The 18,111-nt window shown below is 39.8% G+C and overlaps 1 protein-coding gene across 2 annotated transcripts in view; it reads left to right on the top strand.

Annotated features, from left to right (window-relative positions):
- The first annotated feature begins 305 nt into the window (after window positions 1–305).
- CFAP69 (cilia and flagella associated protein 69) overlaps window positions 306–18,111 on the top strand; it is a 67,621-nt gene continuing 49,815 nt past the window's right edge. Inside the window, exons 1-2 of one of the 2 annotated variants that reach the window (XM_060020575.1) lie at window positions 306–636; window positions 17,310–17,369. In XM_060020575.1, the coding sequence (XP_059876558.1) occupies window positions 517–636; window positions 17,310–17,369 (180 nt within the window). In that variant the 5' untranslated portion in view covers window positions 306–516. The remainder of the gene's footprint in view (window positions 637–17,309; window positions 17,370–18,111) is intronic. The other variant, XM_060020576.1, reaches the window with a different exon arrangement.

The raw sequence follows: 18,111 nt of genomic DNA, 5'->3' as shown, positions 1-18,111 counted from the left end.
TCCATCATTCCTGCATCCCACATCCATCCCTCATCCCTCCACCCGCCCATGCTTGTTTCAAGGAGGCCCAGCGCAAACTACAAAGACTGAGACGCACATGTCGCCAAGGTAACACTCCACTGTTACATACCGAGGTCTTCCCCCGCTTTCCTCTGGTACGCAAGCAAACCCAGCCCCTCCAAGTTTAGAGGTTCAGATAAGAGTTTGGGGTAGTTTGGATCCTCGGGCTTCCGTAGGTGCTGGCGCTTCAGCAGCCTCTGCCCCGCCCCTAGCAACGCATTGGCTTGTTAACCTGCCAGCAAGCAGGCTGCCTAGGTACGTCGGTGGGCTGCCTCCGCGAGTTGCGGGTGGCGTCGCGGTGGCCGAGTCCACGGCCGGACCCCCGGGACCTTTCGCGACTCTAGTGGCTCTCAGGCGGCTTTCACTTCTCGGTGGCGGGGCCTCTTGCAGTCTCGCGGCTGCGGGCACAATGTAGGACAGGAGGACACCCCCCACCCCTCACTCCGCCGCACAGCCATGTCTACAGCGGAGGCTGCGGCGACGGCCCAGGCCCGGGCACCCGGCAGCACGATCAAGTTCAGCAGCCCTCGCCAAATCCCGGTAGTCGGGGTGGTGACGGAGGACGAGGAAGCGCAGGTATGGCCAGGTGTCTGTGCTTTGGAGGGTGTGAAGGCGGGGGCGGGGGTTGAGATCTGGGGGCGGGGGTTGAGATCTGGGGGCAGCAAGGGAGGAAACGGGGGCCTGAGGGGAAACCAGGAGAGCCCGGGGGACTGTGGTTCCAAGCTCAAAGCTGATCCCTTTGAGAACTGCGCCGCCTGCGAGGGGAGTTGGCTGTCGTCGACCAACCTGTCTGGGGACTCGTGTCTCGAGGTCCTCCCGGAGCGTCCCAGTAAACTGAGTAGGCAAGGCTTTTCTTCGAAACGTGTGACCCCACGAAGGACCTGAGAGGGAGGGAAACATTCTTAGCGAAAACTTGGATTTGATGACCCCTTTGTTTGCACTGGGCTTTTATATGTAGATCGCTGTTATCGTGTGATGTTCTTGATATAGGGGTAAATCCTCCCGTGTTTAAATTTGCTGCTACCAAAACCTGCACCTGGAGGGGAGGGAAATACTATTAAAATTTGAAATTTAGCAACATTTTTATATGAAATTGGAAGCTGATTAGAAGTGCGTCGGAGAGAATTGGGATCGAATAGAATTGATTTATTGTGCTTGTATTTGGTTTTTAGTTTACTCTTTGTCTTACAAAACTAGTTCTTTCGAATTTCTGTTGAGAAATTTCACTTCAGAACCCTGGCTTGGATCTCCACTCGTAGCGAGGGTGTTCAGAAACTCCAAGGCGTTTGTTTCATACTAGGGTTCCATTGCTCTTCCCCAGAGATCCATGATCAAGCCTTAAATTAACGTGAATTCTATGGAGGAAATTTGCCCTACCTCCTCACGCTGATGGTGTGGGGCTACTATGGGAATTCCTGCTGAGGCTTCACAAGTCTCAGGCTGCGTCAGGAACCTTGTCTCCTGCGTCCACATCCTGGAGGCTTGGAGAGTTCCTTAGGAGAGGCTAGTTGACTGGGGACCTCTTCTATGGTGGGAGTAGGGTTGCACTCTCTGAAGATGGCCAGACATTCAACCCACAGAGAAACAACACTTCTGCATGAGGAGGAGCAGGTGTTAGGGGAATTTACCTAATCGGGTTTGTGGAAGTATTCCAATCCAGGTGCAGATGATTTTGAGGAACAACAGCTGTCCCTTCACTCCCAAGGCTGCAAGGGGGCTCGACACTACTGCTGTTCTCCCAGGCATGGGGCAAAACTGACGAGTAGGTGAATTTGGTATCTGATGGCTGTCATTCTTCCTTTACTTGGTGTTAAAAAAAAAGAAGGGATGGGGTCTCAAGGTTATAGGAGGCAGGCAAGAGTGGGTTAAAAAGAAGAAAAAAGGGGAAATACTTTTAACAGGCTGTTGCCAAAATAGTCCACAATGTATCAAATAATGCAGAACAAGTATACCTGTGTATATGTGTGTTTATTTTCTCCCTTCCCTTTCCCTTTCTTTTCCTCTTTCATTACTGCCTCTTCTTACAGGGCCTAGGTTTCTCCTCCGGGAAGAAATCAGTTTGTATTAATTGAAGTTCCTACCCTGTTAATAACTGCTTCTAGGGATATTAACATTTTTTATAGTACTGAAGAAAAAGGCAGTTTCTACCAAAAGAAAGGAATAAAGACATCTTATAGCTGGGAGAAATGGTCTCTAAGCCTTCCTGGGTTTTGTTTGTGGTTGTTTTTACAAATGAGGACCCTAAGGCCACGAGAAGTTAACTGAGAGTTACTCAGTTTCTTTACTGGGAGTGGAGTCTAGTGCTCTTTGCCACTTAAAATGATAACTTTATACACCTCTGCCTTGGAACTCTAAATGTTTCCAATCTTTTCAAACCTTTCCATATTTGCAGCCTCCTCCTCTTCCTACAGTGACAGTACAGTATATCCTAGTAGCTTAAAGTGAGAATGTGGAGTCTACCTCAATCCATTAAGCCAGCTTCATCATATGCTTGAGAAATCACAAATTGTTCACCCTTTATCTATTTCCTATTTATTTAAATGTTGTTCCTCTTATTATAAAGAATCAGAAGCCCTTTGGAGCAGTGATTATTCAAAATTTAATGTGCATTTGGAGCACCTGGGGAACTTAAACGATATAGATTCTAATTCTGTAGGTCTGGGTGGAGCCCTGGATTCTGCTTTTCTAACAGGTTTTCAGGTGATGCCATTGCTCCTGGTTGAAGGACTCCATTTTCCACTCAGAGTAGCAACACTTAGTGTATCATAGCTGCAGTATGGTATGTACAGTGTGACAGTTTCACAGCAGCTAACTCCTGGAAAGCCATAGGAGATGGTTTTACATGTACTCAGATTATAAAACAAAGTAAACAACAACAATAAAAATTCCAACCCTCCCCCTGCCAGGTCAGATCATATGGTACCAAATGGGGCTTTAAAAGAACTACTTGCGGCTTCCCTGGTGGCGCAGTGGTTGAGAGTCCGCCTGCCGATGCAGGGGACACGGGTTCGTGCCCCGGTCCGGGAAGATCCCACATGCCGCGGAGCGGCTGGGCCCGTGAGCCATGGCCGCTGAGCCTGTGCGTCCGGAGCCTGTGCTCCGCAACGGGAGAGGCCACAACAGTGAGAGGCCCGCATACAGAAGAAAAACAAAACAAAAAAAAAAAAAACAAAGGAGGGCAGAGAGGGAAAGAAAGGAGTAAAACAAAATTAAAACTCTGTTTTAAAAAAAAAAAAAGAACTACTTGCTCTCCTTTCCTGTCACCACAATGCCTCAGTCAATCCTGGATTAATGTCACATCCTTTGGGCCTCACCTCTTCCTTGCTTACCACTCCATTCTCCGTAAACACCACTTTACCATCCTCCTTGCTACCTCTGAGTCCCACCTGTTCTTTCTTTCAGGCTTCTGCAGTAGCTCTTTATTGCTTCCCTCGCTTAATATCATTACATTGACCAGATCACTCAACTCTCTAAACCTGTTCCCTTTTCTGTAAAACAAGCCTGTACTAGATGAGTGTTCCCCAAACTTGGGTGGCCATCACAGTCATCTGAGGAGCTTTTCTTAAAAAAACCTGTACATAGCTGGGTCCTTCCCTAGATTTACTTAATCATAATCCTTTAAGTGATTTTTAGCCTCAGAACCACTGAACTAGATGGTATCTAAGGGGTCTGCCATCCTCAGAGTGCCTCAGGTCCACTTCTTGTCCTGTTTGCGAGGTTTCCCAATGTATAGTCTGTACTTTATCTGTACCATGTACTCTGCTTAGTGCCACCTTCATGAGGGCAGAGACCTTCTCTGTTGTTTTTTTCTGTAGTGTCCCCTATTATCTCCCAGTAGCACCCAGCACAACACCTGGTACACAGGAGGGGATATTAAATATGTATTGAATGAATGCCCTCCCCTCTTTTCTGAATTTAAATCTTACCCTACCTTTAGATCCTACCTCTCCACCATAAAGTAACCCCCAATAGGACATACTTCCCATTCACTTTCACTCTCACAGACCTTCTTCTCATAAATGGGTGTAGTCCTTGGTCTGAGTTTCTCACCTAATTATCAGTTGTTTTATGTTTGTTACTATTTCATGTGTCTTGTTTTGTCTCTCCCTCTCCTTAAGTGTAGAACATATATCTTAATACTTGCGTGTCCCTCCCCTCTCAACTCTGAGTTCAGAGTAGAAATTTAAGTCCTCATTAGTAGCTGATAAAGCCTTCTGTGTTTCAGCCACACTGGCCTCCTAGCATCTCCTCAACCATGCCAGGTATACCCTGCCTAAGGGCCTCTGCACTTGCTATGCCCACTGCCTGGAAGTTTTCCCCTTCTTATCCATGGCTTGTTCCCTTACCTCCTTCAAGACTGCTGAAATTTTACCCATTCTGTGAGTCTTTTGCCGACCACTGCTTAAGCATCCTAGCACTTTCTACTCCCGTTTCTCCAGAGCATTATCTTGCAATACACTGTATAACTTATTGTCTCCCCCAAAGCATATCAATTCTTTATAAAAGCAGGAGATTTTTTGTGTTTATTCAATACCATATCTTCGGCACTTAGAACAATGGCACAATGGAGGCACACAGTAATATTTGTAGAATAAATATGATTGCGATTAGTTTTTCATTTTCACTTGCATAGTATCATGGCTGAGCTTCCTTGCCCAAATTTGCTTTCCCTCTGAGAACCTGCACAATCTGCTAGTTGATGTCATATCCTGCCACTATCTGTAATACTGCCATGGACTGTGTCCTTAAATTGCCTACCCCTGCTTTGGAGTAATTGCTAGAAGTAGCCTCTGTGGTCAGCTGAGAAGTCAGGCAGAGAATGAAGGTGCAAAGAACCAGTGTTTCTGCATCAGACAGCCCTGCTAGCCCATATACTAGCTATGTGACCTTAACAAGTTAGATATCAGGGCCTCAGTTTCAACAACAGGGATAATCTATCTTCATATGGTATATTTGAGGATTAATTAAGATATAACGTACCAGACACATTAATGGACCATAATAAATGTTAGATCCTTTCCCTATAACTAAGTATCAAAGGAGCAGGACTTTCCCCCTTTGAAATGTTCCTTGGTAAAGTGGGAAAATAAGTTCATTCTATAACTTGACGTAAGTGGAGGTCTAGTTTTCTTCAAAGCAGTTTATTAAGCTTTTGATCTTAAAAGGTTTTGTTAAATGTTTTTACAATTTCTCCACAAACATCTTATGATGATAATAACAGCAATTATTTTTATTTTTACATCCATATGTTCTCTCTTCTATACCCTGCCTGTGTGATCTCATTTACCCAGACTGTTCCAATTATTACTTTAAGCCTGTGACTTAGAAATCTCTGCCCCAAATTTAACTCATTTCCAGCCTCAACACAAGCGTCTCCCTCCAGCATCCCTGTCTCAGCAAATGGTGCCAACCACTTATGTAATTCCTCAAGCCTGTCCGTCCTCCTTACCTTTTCCTTCTCTTTCCCACCAAATCAAATCACTCATAAGGTCCTGCTGATTCTGCCTCCTTGATGCTTTTCATTCCATTCATTGTTGTGTATCCCGATTGCCACTGCCTTAGTCAAGGCCTGAAGTCACAGACTGGTCTCCCACCTCCAGTCTAGATCTTTCCAGCTCAGTCTCAGCAGACAGAATTATCTTTTTTATTGTTACATTCCTCTGGTTAAAACCTGTGGAAATCAATGAAGACCACCCTAGTGAGAACGAACAGGGGCTTGCTGTTCAGAGCTTGCTATAGAAAGAGAATCTGCCAGCATTGCTTACATTTAGCAGAGACTCCCAAGACAGGCAGGGGAGCTTTACAGTGAATAAAAGGGAGGCTTCTGTATTGCTCTGGTTGGAGGCTGTTGCCTTGGGGAAGCTGGAAGTGAGCTAGCTAGAAGCAAGGCAACCTGTGTGATTGATTTGGGAAGCATACTTGTCTTTTTCTGGTTGGCCCTGAGAGACAAATTGGGGTAAAAAATAGGGAATCTGACAATCATTGACCAGATACTGACTTTTCTGAGCCAGTTGCTGCAGAAGTTGTGGTTTGACTCCCCAGGTTGGTCGCTACAGAGGTTGTAGGACAGAGTTCTGTTGCTAGATATAGTCTGGCCTTTGTCTGTTTTTATATCCAGTCTCTCAAACCATTCAATAGCTTCTGATGATCATTAGCATAGTATACAAGGCCCTCTGTAAAATGGGGTTAATAATAGTATCTACCTCATAGAATTCAGTTAGTAAATTCATTTAGTGCTTACAGCTGTACCTAGAAATAGACTTTGTCTAATAAGTTTTACCAATCACTATTATTGTTATTATCATCATTATTATTCATGATTTGACCTCTACTTACCTTATCAGCATCATCTGTAGCTACTATCCTCTGAACTATCTTCTCCAACCTACTGAATGTCTCACCAGTCCTGTAAATGCCATGTTTTCTCTCATCTCCAGGCCTTCACACATGCTACTTCCTTTGCTCCATTTCTCAAACCTTCAGTTCATCTCACAAATCCTACTCAGTCTCACCTCTGCTTGAAGATTACTTCTTCCAGAAGCTGTCCCAGATTCCCATCCCATTCCCATTCCCATCCCTCCTCCCCATACCATTCTGCCCCCATCTATATAGTTCCAGAGCACACCTCTCAGCCAGATTGATAGGTACTTGAAGTCAGGGCAATGCGTTCCCCACACCTAGCACAGTTTCTGAAATGTCGAAGCTGCTTATAACTATGTATAGACGGAGGAAAAGGCTAAGGGAGGGAGGGAGAGAGGGAGAAACCTTAAAAATATAATATGTGCCATGCAAGTAAAACACAGGGTAACAAGAAGTAGTAATATAAGATAAATTTAGAGATAATACAAGATAAATCTATGTTTTAATCTTTATACACTCTTTCTTGGAAAAGTTATACCTGCTCATTTGGGGGAAAAAATTCTGAAAATACATACAGGTATTAAAAAAAATTTTTGCTCTGACATTTCAATATCTTTTACAACCCTCAAAGCCAATATTGCAGAAAATCGGAAAATAAAAACTCACTATATATATTTATTTCTCTGAGAACACAGGAAGAAAAAGGACAACTGAGGTAGTGGCAGATGGCACTGTTAAATCCCAAAACCTTAAAAGGCAAAACTCTATTTATCAAAAAACTTTGTAACAGTAAATTTAATAATTTAAACAATTTAATAGTAAGATGTAACAATTTTAATGGTAATCATAATACCAAGGATAAATAAGTATATAGTAAATCCCTTTTTTTTTATACAGCAGGTTCTTATTAGTCATCAATTTTATACACATCAGTGTATACATGTCAATTCCAATCACCCAGTTCAGCACACCACCATCCCCACCCCCCCACGGTTTTCCCCACTTGGTGTCCATACATTTGTTCTCTACATCTGTGTCTCAACTTCTGCCCTGCAAACCGGTTTATCTGTACCATTTTTTTAGGTTCCACATGCATGTGTTAATGTACGATATTTGTTTTTCTCTTTCTGGCTTACTTCACTCTGTATGACAGTCTCTAGATCCATCCACATCTCAACAACTGACTCAACTTCGTTCCTTTTTATGGCTGAGTAATATTCCATTGTGTATATGTACCACAACTTCTTTATTCATTCGTCTGTCGATGGGCATTTAGGTTGCTTCCATGACCTGGCTATTGTAAATAGTGCTGCAATGAACATTGAGGTGCATGTGTCTTTTTGAATTATGGTTTTCTCTGGGTATATGCCCAGTAGTGGGATTGCTGGGTCATATGGTAATTCTAATTTTATTTTTTTAAGGAACCTCCATACTATTCTCCATAGTGGCTGTATCAATTTACATTCCCACCAACAGTGCAAGAGGGTTCCCTTTTCTCCACACCCTCTCCAGCATTTATTGTTTTTAGATTTTCTGATGATGCCCATTCTAACTGGTATGAGGTGATACCTCATTGTAGTTTTGATTTGCATCTCTCTAATAATTATTGATGTTGAGCAGCTTTTCATGTGCTTCTTGGCCATCTGTATGTCTTCTTTGGAGAAATGTCTATGTAGGTTTTCTGCCCATTTTTGGATTGGGCTGTTTTTTTTTGTTTTGTTTTGTTTTTCGGTACGTGGGCCTCTCACTGTTGTGGCCTCTCCCGTTGCGGAGCACAGGCTCCGGTCGCTCAGGCTCAGCGGCCATGGCTCACGGGCCCAGCCGCTCCGCAGCATGTGGGATCTTCCTGGACCCGGACATGAACCCATGTCCCCTGCATCGGCAGGCAGACTCTCAACCACTGCGCCACCAGCGAAGCCCTGGGTTGTTGTTTTTTTAATATTGAGCTGCATGAGCTGTTTATATATTTTGGAGATTAATCCTTTGTTCGTTGATTCATTTGCAAATATTTTCTCCCATTCTGAGGGTTGTCTTTTTGTCTTGTTTATGGTTTCCTTTGCTGTGCAAAAGCTTTGAAGTTTCATTAGGTCCCATTTGTTTATTTTTGTTTTTATTTCCATTACTCTAAGAGGTGGATCAAAAAAGATCTTGCTGTGGTTTATGTCAAAGAGTGTTCTTCCTACGTTTTCCTCTAAGAGTTTTATAGTGTCCAGTCTTACATTTAGGTCTTGAATCCATTTTGAGTTTATTTTTGTGTATGGTGTTAGGGAGTGTTCTAATTTCATTCTTTTACATGTAGCTGTCCAGTTTATCCAGCACCACTTATTGAAGAGACTGTCTTTTCTCCATTGTATATCTTTGCCTCCTTTGTCATAGATTAGTTGACCATAGGTGTGTGGGTTTCTCTCTGGGCTTTCTATCTTGTTCCATTGATCTGTGTTTCTATTTTTGTGCCACTACCATTTTGTCCTGATTACTGTAGCTATCTAGTATAGTCTGAAGTCACGGAGTCTGATTCCTCAGCTCCGTTTTTTCCCCTCAAGATTGCTTTGGCTATTCGGGGTCTTTTGTGTCTCTATACAAATTTTAAGGTTATTTGTTCTAGTTCCGTAAAAAATGCCATTGGTCATTTGATAGGGATTACATTAAATCTGTAGATTGCTTTGGGGAGTATAGTCATTTTCACAATATTGATTCTTCCAATCCAAGAACATGGTATATCTCTCCATCTGTTGGTATCCTCTTTAACTTCTTTCATCAGTGTCTTATAGCTTTCTGCATACAGGTCTTTTGTCTCCCTAGGTAGGTTTATTCGTAGGTATTTTATTCTTTTTGTTGTAATGGTAAATGGGAGTGTTTCCTTAATTTCTCTTTCAGATTTTTCATCATTAGTGTATATGTAAGAGATTTCTGTGCATTAATTTTGTATCCTGCAACTTTACCAAATACATTGATTAGCTCTAGTAGTTTTCGGGTGGCATCTTTAGGATTCTCTATGTATAGTATCATGTCATCTGCAAACAGTGACAGTTTTAATTCTTCTGTGGATTCCTTTTCTTTCTCTTCTCTGATTGCCGTGGCTAGGACTTCCAAAACTTTGTTGAATAATAGTGATGAGAGTGGACATCCTTGTCTCGCTCCTGATCTTAGAGGAAATGCTTTCAGTTTTTCACCATTGAGAATGATGTTTGCTGTGGATTTGTCGTATATGGCCTTTATCATGTTGAGGTAGGTTCCCTCTATGCCCACTTTCTGGAGAGTTTTTATCATAAACGGGTGTTTAATTTTGTCAAAAGCTTTCTCTGCATCTATTGAGATGATCATACATTTTTTCTCCTTCAGTTTGTTAATATGGTGTATCACATTGATTGGTTTGCGTATATTGAAGAATCCTTGCATCCCTGGGATAAATCCCACTTGATCATGGTGTATGATCCTTTTGATGTGTTGTTGGATTCTGTTTGCTAGTATTTTGTTGAGGATATTTGCATCTATATTCATCAGTGATATTGGTCTGTAATTTTCTTTTTTTGTAGTATCTTTGTCTGGTTTTGGTATCAGGGTAATGGTGGCCTCATAGAATGAGTTTGAGGGTGTTCCTTCCTCTGCAATTTTTTGGAAGAGTTTGAGAAGGATGGGTGTTAGCTCTTCTCCAAATGTTTGATAGAATTCACCTGTGAAGCCATCTGGTCCTGGACTTTTGTTTGTTGGAAGATTGTTAATCACAGTTTCAATTTCATTACTTGTGATTGGTCTGTTCATATTTTCTGTTTCTTCCTGGTTCAGTCTTGGAAGGTTATACCTTTCTAAGAATTTGTTCATTTCTTCCAGGTTGTCCATTTTATTGGCATAGAGTTGCTTGTAGTAGTCTCTTAGGGTGCTTTGTATTTCTCAGTGTCTGTTGTAACTTCTCCTTTTTCATTTCTAATTTTATTGATTTGAGTCCTCTCCCTCTTTTTCTTGATGAGTCTGGCTAATGGTTTATCAATTTTGTTTATCTTCTCAAAGAACCAGCTTTTAGTTTTATTGATCTTTGCTATTATTTTCTTTGTCTCTGTTTCATTTATTTCTGCTCTCATCTTTATGATTTATTTCCTTCTGCTAACTTTGGGTTTTGTTTGTTCTTCTTTCTCTAGTTCCTTTACATGTAAGGTTAAATTGTTTATTTGAGATTTTTCTTGTTTCTTGAGGTAGGCTTGTATAGCTATAAACTTCCCTCTTTGAACTGCTTTTGCTGCATCCCATAGGTTTTGGATCATCGTGTTTTCATTGTCATTTGTCTCTAGGTATTTTTTGATTTCCTCTTTGATTTCTTCAGTGATCTCTTGATTATTTAGTAGCGTATTGTTTAGCCTCCATGTGTTTGTGTTTTTTTTGTTTTTTTCCCTGTAATTCATTTCTAATTTCATAGCGTTGTGGTCAGAAAAGATGCTTGATATGATTTCAATTTTCTTAAATTTACTGAGGCTTGATTTGTGACCCAAGATGTGATCTATCCTCTAGTATGTTCCGTGCGCACTTGAGAAGAAAGTGTAATCTGCTGTTTTCGGATGGAGTGTCCTATAAATATCAATTAAGTCTATCTGGTCTATTGTGTCATTTAAAGCTTGTGTTTCCTTGTTTATTTTCATTTTGGTGATCTGTCCATTGTTGTAAATGAGATGTTAAAATCCCCTACTATTATTGTGTTACTGTCTATTTCCTCTTTTACAGCTGTTAACAGTTGCCTTATGTATTGAGATGCTCCTATGTTGGGTGCATATATATTTATAATTGTTATATCTTCTTGGATTGATCCCTTGATCATTATGTAGTGTTCTTCCTTGTCTCTTGTAACAATCTTTATTTTAAAGTCTATTTTATCTGATATGAGTATAGCTACTCCAGCTTTTTTTTGATTTCCATTTGCATGGAATATCTTTTTCCATCCCCTCACTTTCAGTCTCTATGTGTCCCTAGGTCTGAAGTGGCTCTCTTGTAGACAGCATATATATGGGTCTTGTTTTTTTTTGTAGGATTAATTAATTAATTAATTAATTATTTTTTCACACACACACTGTATTTTATTTTTACAAGAGGTAAATAGACTGACACCAAGCATTGTAAATGGATGACCACAACAAAAGCAACAGTGATTGCAATTACCAAACACAAAACACACTCATACTATGTCATAATATTGACATTCAGTCCAGTAATCCTCCACTGTAACAGCTCCTTTACTTTGCAGTGAAAATTGATTTGTATATTTTTTGCCTCTGATTCCTTGTGGGATTTTTATTTTATTCAAACAGAAAGTCACAAAAATTATAATCATCCTCATCAGTTCACTCAGTCCCATGTAATTTTTTTTCATCTTTATCTTTTGTTAGCACTTTTATGAGTTCATCAGTTTTCCATTAGAGTTCTGAAAATGCTTATTCATTCAGTTCAGCAGTACAGTCAGTTACCAGAAACCTGTACTTGTCAGTCTTTTCCATGAATTCCTTGAAGATGAAACCCTTTTATAGGAACGTATTTGCAAAAGCATCAGAGTACACCCAGAACTGTCTGTAAATGACAAAAGACTTAAAAATGACCACAGTTAAAGATTTGATGAAAGTTCATAATAATGCAATTGACAAGGAAATTTAGTTATTTCTGAGATATACATTTTAAAGTAATAATTAGAATTATGACTTATAACATTATACCAGAACATATAAGATTTTTAAAAAATTCATGTAATGTCTGAAACATTTATATTAACATATTTCCATGCAAATAACCCAATGAAAGTTTAGTATTAGTTGTTTTGTTTGTTTGTTTTTTTATACTGCAGGTTCTTATTAGTCATCAGTTTTATACACATCAGTGTATACATGTCAATCCCAATCACCCAATTCAGCACACCACCATCCCCACTCCACCACAGTTTTCCCCCCTTGTTGTCCATATGTCTGTTCTCTACATCTGTGTCTCAACTTCTGCCCTGCAATGGGTCTTGTTTTTGTATCCATTCAGCAAGCCTGTGTCTTTTGGTTAGGGCATTTAATTCATTCACGTTTAAGGTAATTATCAATATGTATGTTCCTATGACCATTTTCTTAATTGTTTTGGGTTTGTTTTTGTAGGTCATTTTCTTTTCTTGTGTTTCCCACTTAGAGAAGTTCCTTTAGCATTTGTTGTAGAGCTGGTTTGGTGATGCTGAATTCTCTTAGCTTTTGCTTTTCTGTAAACCTTTTGATTTCTCCAATGAATCTGAATGAGATCCTTGCCGGGTAGAGTAATCTTGGTTGTAGTTTCTTCCCTTTCATCACTTTAAGTATATCATGCCACTCCCTTGTGGCTTGTACAGTTTCTGCTGAGAAATCAGCTGTTCACCTTATGGGAGTTCTCTTGTATGTTATTTGTCGTTTTTCCCTTGCTGCTTTCAATAATTTTTCTTTATCTTTAATTTTTGCCAGTTTGATTACTATGTGTCTCAGCATGTTTCTCCTTGGGTTTATCCTGTATGGGACTCACTGCGCTTCCTAGACTTGGGTGGCTATTTCCTTTCCCATGTTAGGGAAGTTTTCGACTATAATCTCTTCAAATATTTTCTCAGGTCCTTTCTCTCTCTCTTCTCCTTCTGGGACCCCTATAATGTGGATGTTGTTGTGTTTAATGTTGTCCCAGAGGTCTCTTAGGCTGTCTTCATTTCTTTGCATTCTTTTTTCTTTATTCTGTTCCGAAGCAGTGAATTCCACCATTCTGTCTTCCAGGTCACTTATCTGTTCTTCTGCCTCAGTTATTCTGCTATTGGTTCCTTCTAGTGTAGTTTTCATTTCAGTTATTGTATTGTTCATCTCTGTTTGTTTGTTCTTTAATTCTTCTAGGTCTTTGTTAAACATTTCTTGCATCTTCTCGATCTTTGCCTCCACTCTTTTTCCGAGGTCCTGGATCATCTTCACTATCATTATTCTGAATTCTTTTTCTGGAATGTTGCCTATCTCTACTTCATGTAGTTGTTTTTCTGGGGTTTTATCTTGTTCCTTCATCTGGTACATAGCTCTCAGCCTTTTCATATTGTCTACCTTTCTGTGAATGTGGTTTTTGTTCCGCAGGCTGCAGGATTGTAGTTCTTCTTGCTTCTGCTGTCTGCCCTCTGGTGGATGAGGCTATCTGAGAGGCTTGTGTAAGTTTCCTGATGGGAGGGACTGGTGGTGGGTAGAGCTGACTGTTGCTCTGGTGGGCAGAGCTCAGTAAAACTTTAATCCACTTGACTGTTGATGGGTGGGGCTGGGTTCCCTCCCTGTTCATTGTTTGGCCTGAGGTAACCCAACACTGGAGCCTACCTGGGCTCTTTTGTGGGGCTAATGACAGACTCTGGGAGGGCTCAGGCCAAGGAGTACTTCCCAGAACTTCTGCTGCAAGTGTCCTTGTCCCCACGGTGAGCCACAGCCACCCCCTGCCTCTGCAGGAGACCCTCCGACACTAGCAGGTAGGTCTGGTTCAGTCTCCCCTGGGGTCACTGCTCCTTCCCCTGGGTCCCGATGCGCACAATACTTTGTCTGTGCCCTCCAAGAGTGGAGTCTCTTTTTCCTCCAGTCCTGTTGAAGTCCTGCAGTCAATTCCCACTCGGCTTCAAAGTCTGATTCTCTAGGAATTCCTCCTCCCATTGCCAGACCCCCAGCTTGGGAAGCCTGACGTGGGGGCTCAGAACCTTCACTCCAGTGGGTGGACTTCTGTGGTATAAGTGTTCTCCAGTCTGCGAGTCACCCACCCAGCAATTATGGGAGTAAATCCTTTTTGATTGTTAATTTTTGAAGTAAAAATCATATTGAGTAAATAAACTCACTCAGATACTTATTCTGCAGACTTAATGTTAGAACGCTTAACTGAAAATTGGTTTTGAAAGAGATTTCTTGAGATCAGAACATGTGAGTTTGTAATTGTGAAAGGAAAGGAAATTCTAGCCCTAAGAGGCAATGGAATAATGACTGCGTAGAAAGGTGACTATGTAGAAATATGGAACGGTATGTATTATAGATTTAAAAATCAGAATATACAATAGTGTTAACACTAAGTGAAATTATGTAACGTATTTATACATGTAAACAAAAACAGAAAATAAAATATTAAAATACATATATAAAGCAGAAAATAATAAAAATGTATTTTGATGATAATAAGATCTTTTTCTTTTTGAATATTTTTTATTACGTCATCTTTTCAAACAGTTATTTTAAAGTAGAAATAAGTATGAAAGCAGGAGAGATGGGAAGAAGGAAACAAAAGAGACTGGGATAGCTTAACCCTTCTAATAGGAGTGAGCAGTATTGATATAACATTTGAATGAAAGAAAACGCCATGCAGCAAAGCATTAATCCCCAAGATAAATATAGCCAAAACTGCATTTAGAATTTTGACATTTCTATACTGTCATAAGTACTTAAACTTTGGATAACACCTTCTGTTTCCTTCCCCATTTACCTACAAATAACTTATATATGTTACACCCAGTGTTTGGTGCTGGGGATGCCAGAAAACAAAAGTCTTCCCTCACAGTAAACTTTGGGATAGGGGATAAGGATGTAAACCATTTTAGAATAAGGTGACGGGAACTGTGATGGATATACATTCAAAGTGCTATGGGAGTACCCAGGAGGGACATTTGTTGTATCCTTTTTCCTCCCTTGGGGAGGTGACACCTGAACTATGTCTTGAAGGACCTGGGGAGGTTAACTAAGGAGACAGATAGGATTGTAACAACATAATGAAAACAGAGGAGGGGGTGAAAGGCATTAGTGGAGAGTCATTGAATGATTTAGATGTGTTGTGTTCAGATTTGGGTTTTATTGTTCTGATCAGAGGGTAGAACCGTAAGGGTGCAAGACTAGAGACGGGGAGAACAAACAGCAGGAAACCTTCAAAACTGAGTGAGAAATGAGAACTGAATAAATCATTAAGATGGAGTGGGCCAGATACTATAAAACTCTTAGAGGAAAACATAGGCAGAACACTCTTTGACATAAATCACAGCAAGATTTTCTCAATCCACTGCCTAGAGTAATGAAAATAAAAAGAACAATAAACAAATAGGACCTAATTAAACTTAAAAGCTTTTGCACAACAAAGGAAATGATAAACAAAATGAAAAAACAACCCTTAGAATGGGAGAAAATATTTTCAAACAAAGCAACTGACAAGGGATTAATCTCCAAAATATACAAACAACACATGCAGCTCAATATCAAAAAAACAAACAACCCCATCATAAAGTGGGCAGAAGACCTAAATAGACGTTTCTCCAAAGAATACATACAAATGGCCAGAAAACATATGAAAAGGTGCTCAACATCAGTAATTATTAGAGAAATGCAAATCAAAACTACAATGAGGTATCGCCTCACACCAGTCAGAATGGCCATCATCAAAAAAATCTACAAACAATAAATGCTGGAGAGGGTGTGGAGAAAAGGGAACCCTCCCACACTGTTGGTAGGAATGTAAATTGGTACAGCCACTATGGAGGTTCCTTAAAAAACTAAAAGGAGAGCTACCATATGATCCAGCAATCCCACTCCTGGGCATATATCTGGAGAAAATCATAATTTGAAAGGATGCATGCACCCCGATGTTCATTGCAGCACTATTTACAATAGCCAGGACATGGAAGCAACCTAAATTTCCATTGACAGAGGAATGGATAAAGAAGTTGTGGTACATATATATGTACAATGGAATATTACTCAGCCATGAAAGGAATGAAATAATGCCATTTGTAGAGACATGGATGGACCTAGAGATTGTCATACAGGGTGAAGTAAGTCAGAAAGAGAAAGATGAATATCATATAATATCACTTATACTGTATGTGGAATCTAGAAAAATGGTGCAGATGAACTTATTTGCAAAGCAAAAATAGAGTCGCAGATGTAAAAAACAAACTTAAGGTTACCAAAGGGGGAAGGGGGAGGGTGGGATGAATTGGGAGATTGGGATTGACATATATACATGACTATATATAAAATAAATAACTAATGAGAACCTACTGTATAGCACAGGGAACTCTACTCAGTGCTCTGTGGTGACCTAAATGGGAAGGAAATCTAAAAAAGAGTGGATATATGTATATGTATAACTGATTCACTTTGTTGTACAGCAGAAACTAACACAACATTGTAAAGCAACTATACTCCAATAATAATTTAAAAAAAAAAAGATGGAGTGGGCTCAAGAAATATTTAAGATGTAAACTCTGTAGAACTTGGCAGTTCCTGTTTTCTACTACAGGTGATGTAAGACTGCTGGGAGAGGGGATACCTGGTTCAAGAAGGCGATTGCCTACCTATAGTTTAGAAGCTAGTCTTATGTATATCTGCCTAGGCAAACTCAGTGTAATGTGTATGCATGAGATATGTAATATGTATGAATGAGATCGTTTTATTTTCCAAAGCATGGAAGTGCTATTATTCCAGATGCTCTCTTGGGCCTTTCGGGACTAAGAAATTTAAAGACATTAAGATTGTAAGATATGAAGGTGGGAGGTAGATGCAAGAGGGAGGAGATATGGGGATATATGTATATGTAATGTATAGCTGATTCACTTTGTTATAAAGCAGCAACTAACACACCATTGTAAAGCAATTATACTCCAATAAAGATGTTAAAATAATAATAATAAAGAAAAATAAAATGAAAAAAAAAGATTGTAAGGTAGTACTAGAATTCAAGAGGTTTGGGGGGGGTTCACTCCAAAATTTATTTACTCCTATAAGTCTCATCTGCTTTTCATTATCCCTTACTATCTTTTTTGCATAAGATATTTTTAAGTTGCTAAGAGATAATGCCATATAAAAATAGTGTGTTTGATGTGATTTCTTGTTTCTCATGACATAGAATACTATGAGTTTTATGTTTTTTAGGGTGTTTTCAAGCCTGTGGACCTAAATTGTGTCATCAAACTCCTCGAAGAGACTGGTAAAGTAAGCTTTGAGAGAAAATTTCTCTATTTCACTTAGAAACTGTGATTTCCCTGAAAGGTAACATGTATTCCCCTAAATATGTCTCATTTCTCTCCTTTTGTTGAAAACATTTCAAATAGTATATGTCTCCATCTTGAAGAACTATTTAAATTTAGTATGAATATATTTAACCTGGTAGGGAGGCTGGAGAAGAATAGATTTGAATACATGGGATGGACAAATCCATGGTGGATATAAACAGAAGAAATCATAAGAGTAAAGAAAGACTGATCTAGCCTCTGTTCATAGCTTATTACCAAGTAGGATATGGGCATAAGGGTAGAAAAAGTGTATCGTGATGTAGTACTTAAAAATTTCCTGATAAGAAATTAGGATATGTACATACTCATATCCAGTCATAAGTAATTTATTTTGAGAGAACTCTTATACAGAATGTAATGGAAATAAAGATACAAGACTCAAAATTGAAGTTTAGGCATTAGGAGAAAGGATAATAAATGCATATGCATACATGTTTATATGACACTCTCCTGATGTTACCCAAGAATTGACTGAATGCCTAAAAAGCCAGTATACACTATAAAATTACTACAGGATGAAGATTGCATACTTTCAGTAAGTGGGAAATGGGCTGACCATGGTATAGCAGATCAAAACAATGTCCTGTGATTAGCAGGTGCAAAAATTTAGTCATTGTTTTAACATTTTTTAGTCTCTACATTTTTACATAGAAAGAAGAAAA

Source organism: Delphinus delphis, chromosome 9 (genome assembly GCF_949987515.2).
Source record: "Delphinus delphis chromosome 9, mDelDel1.2, whole genome shotgun sequence".
NCBI classification, from domain to species: domain Eukaryota; kingdom Metazoa; phylum Chordata; class Mammalia; order Artiodactyla; family Delphinidae; genus Delphinus; species Delphinus delphis.
This window is presented reverse-complemented; position numbering and strand designations above follow the sequence as displayed.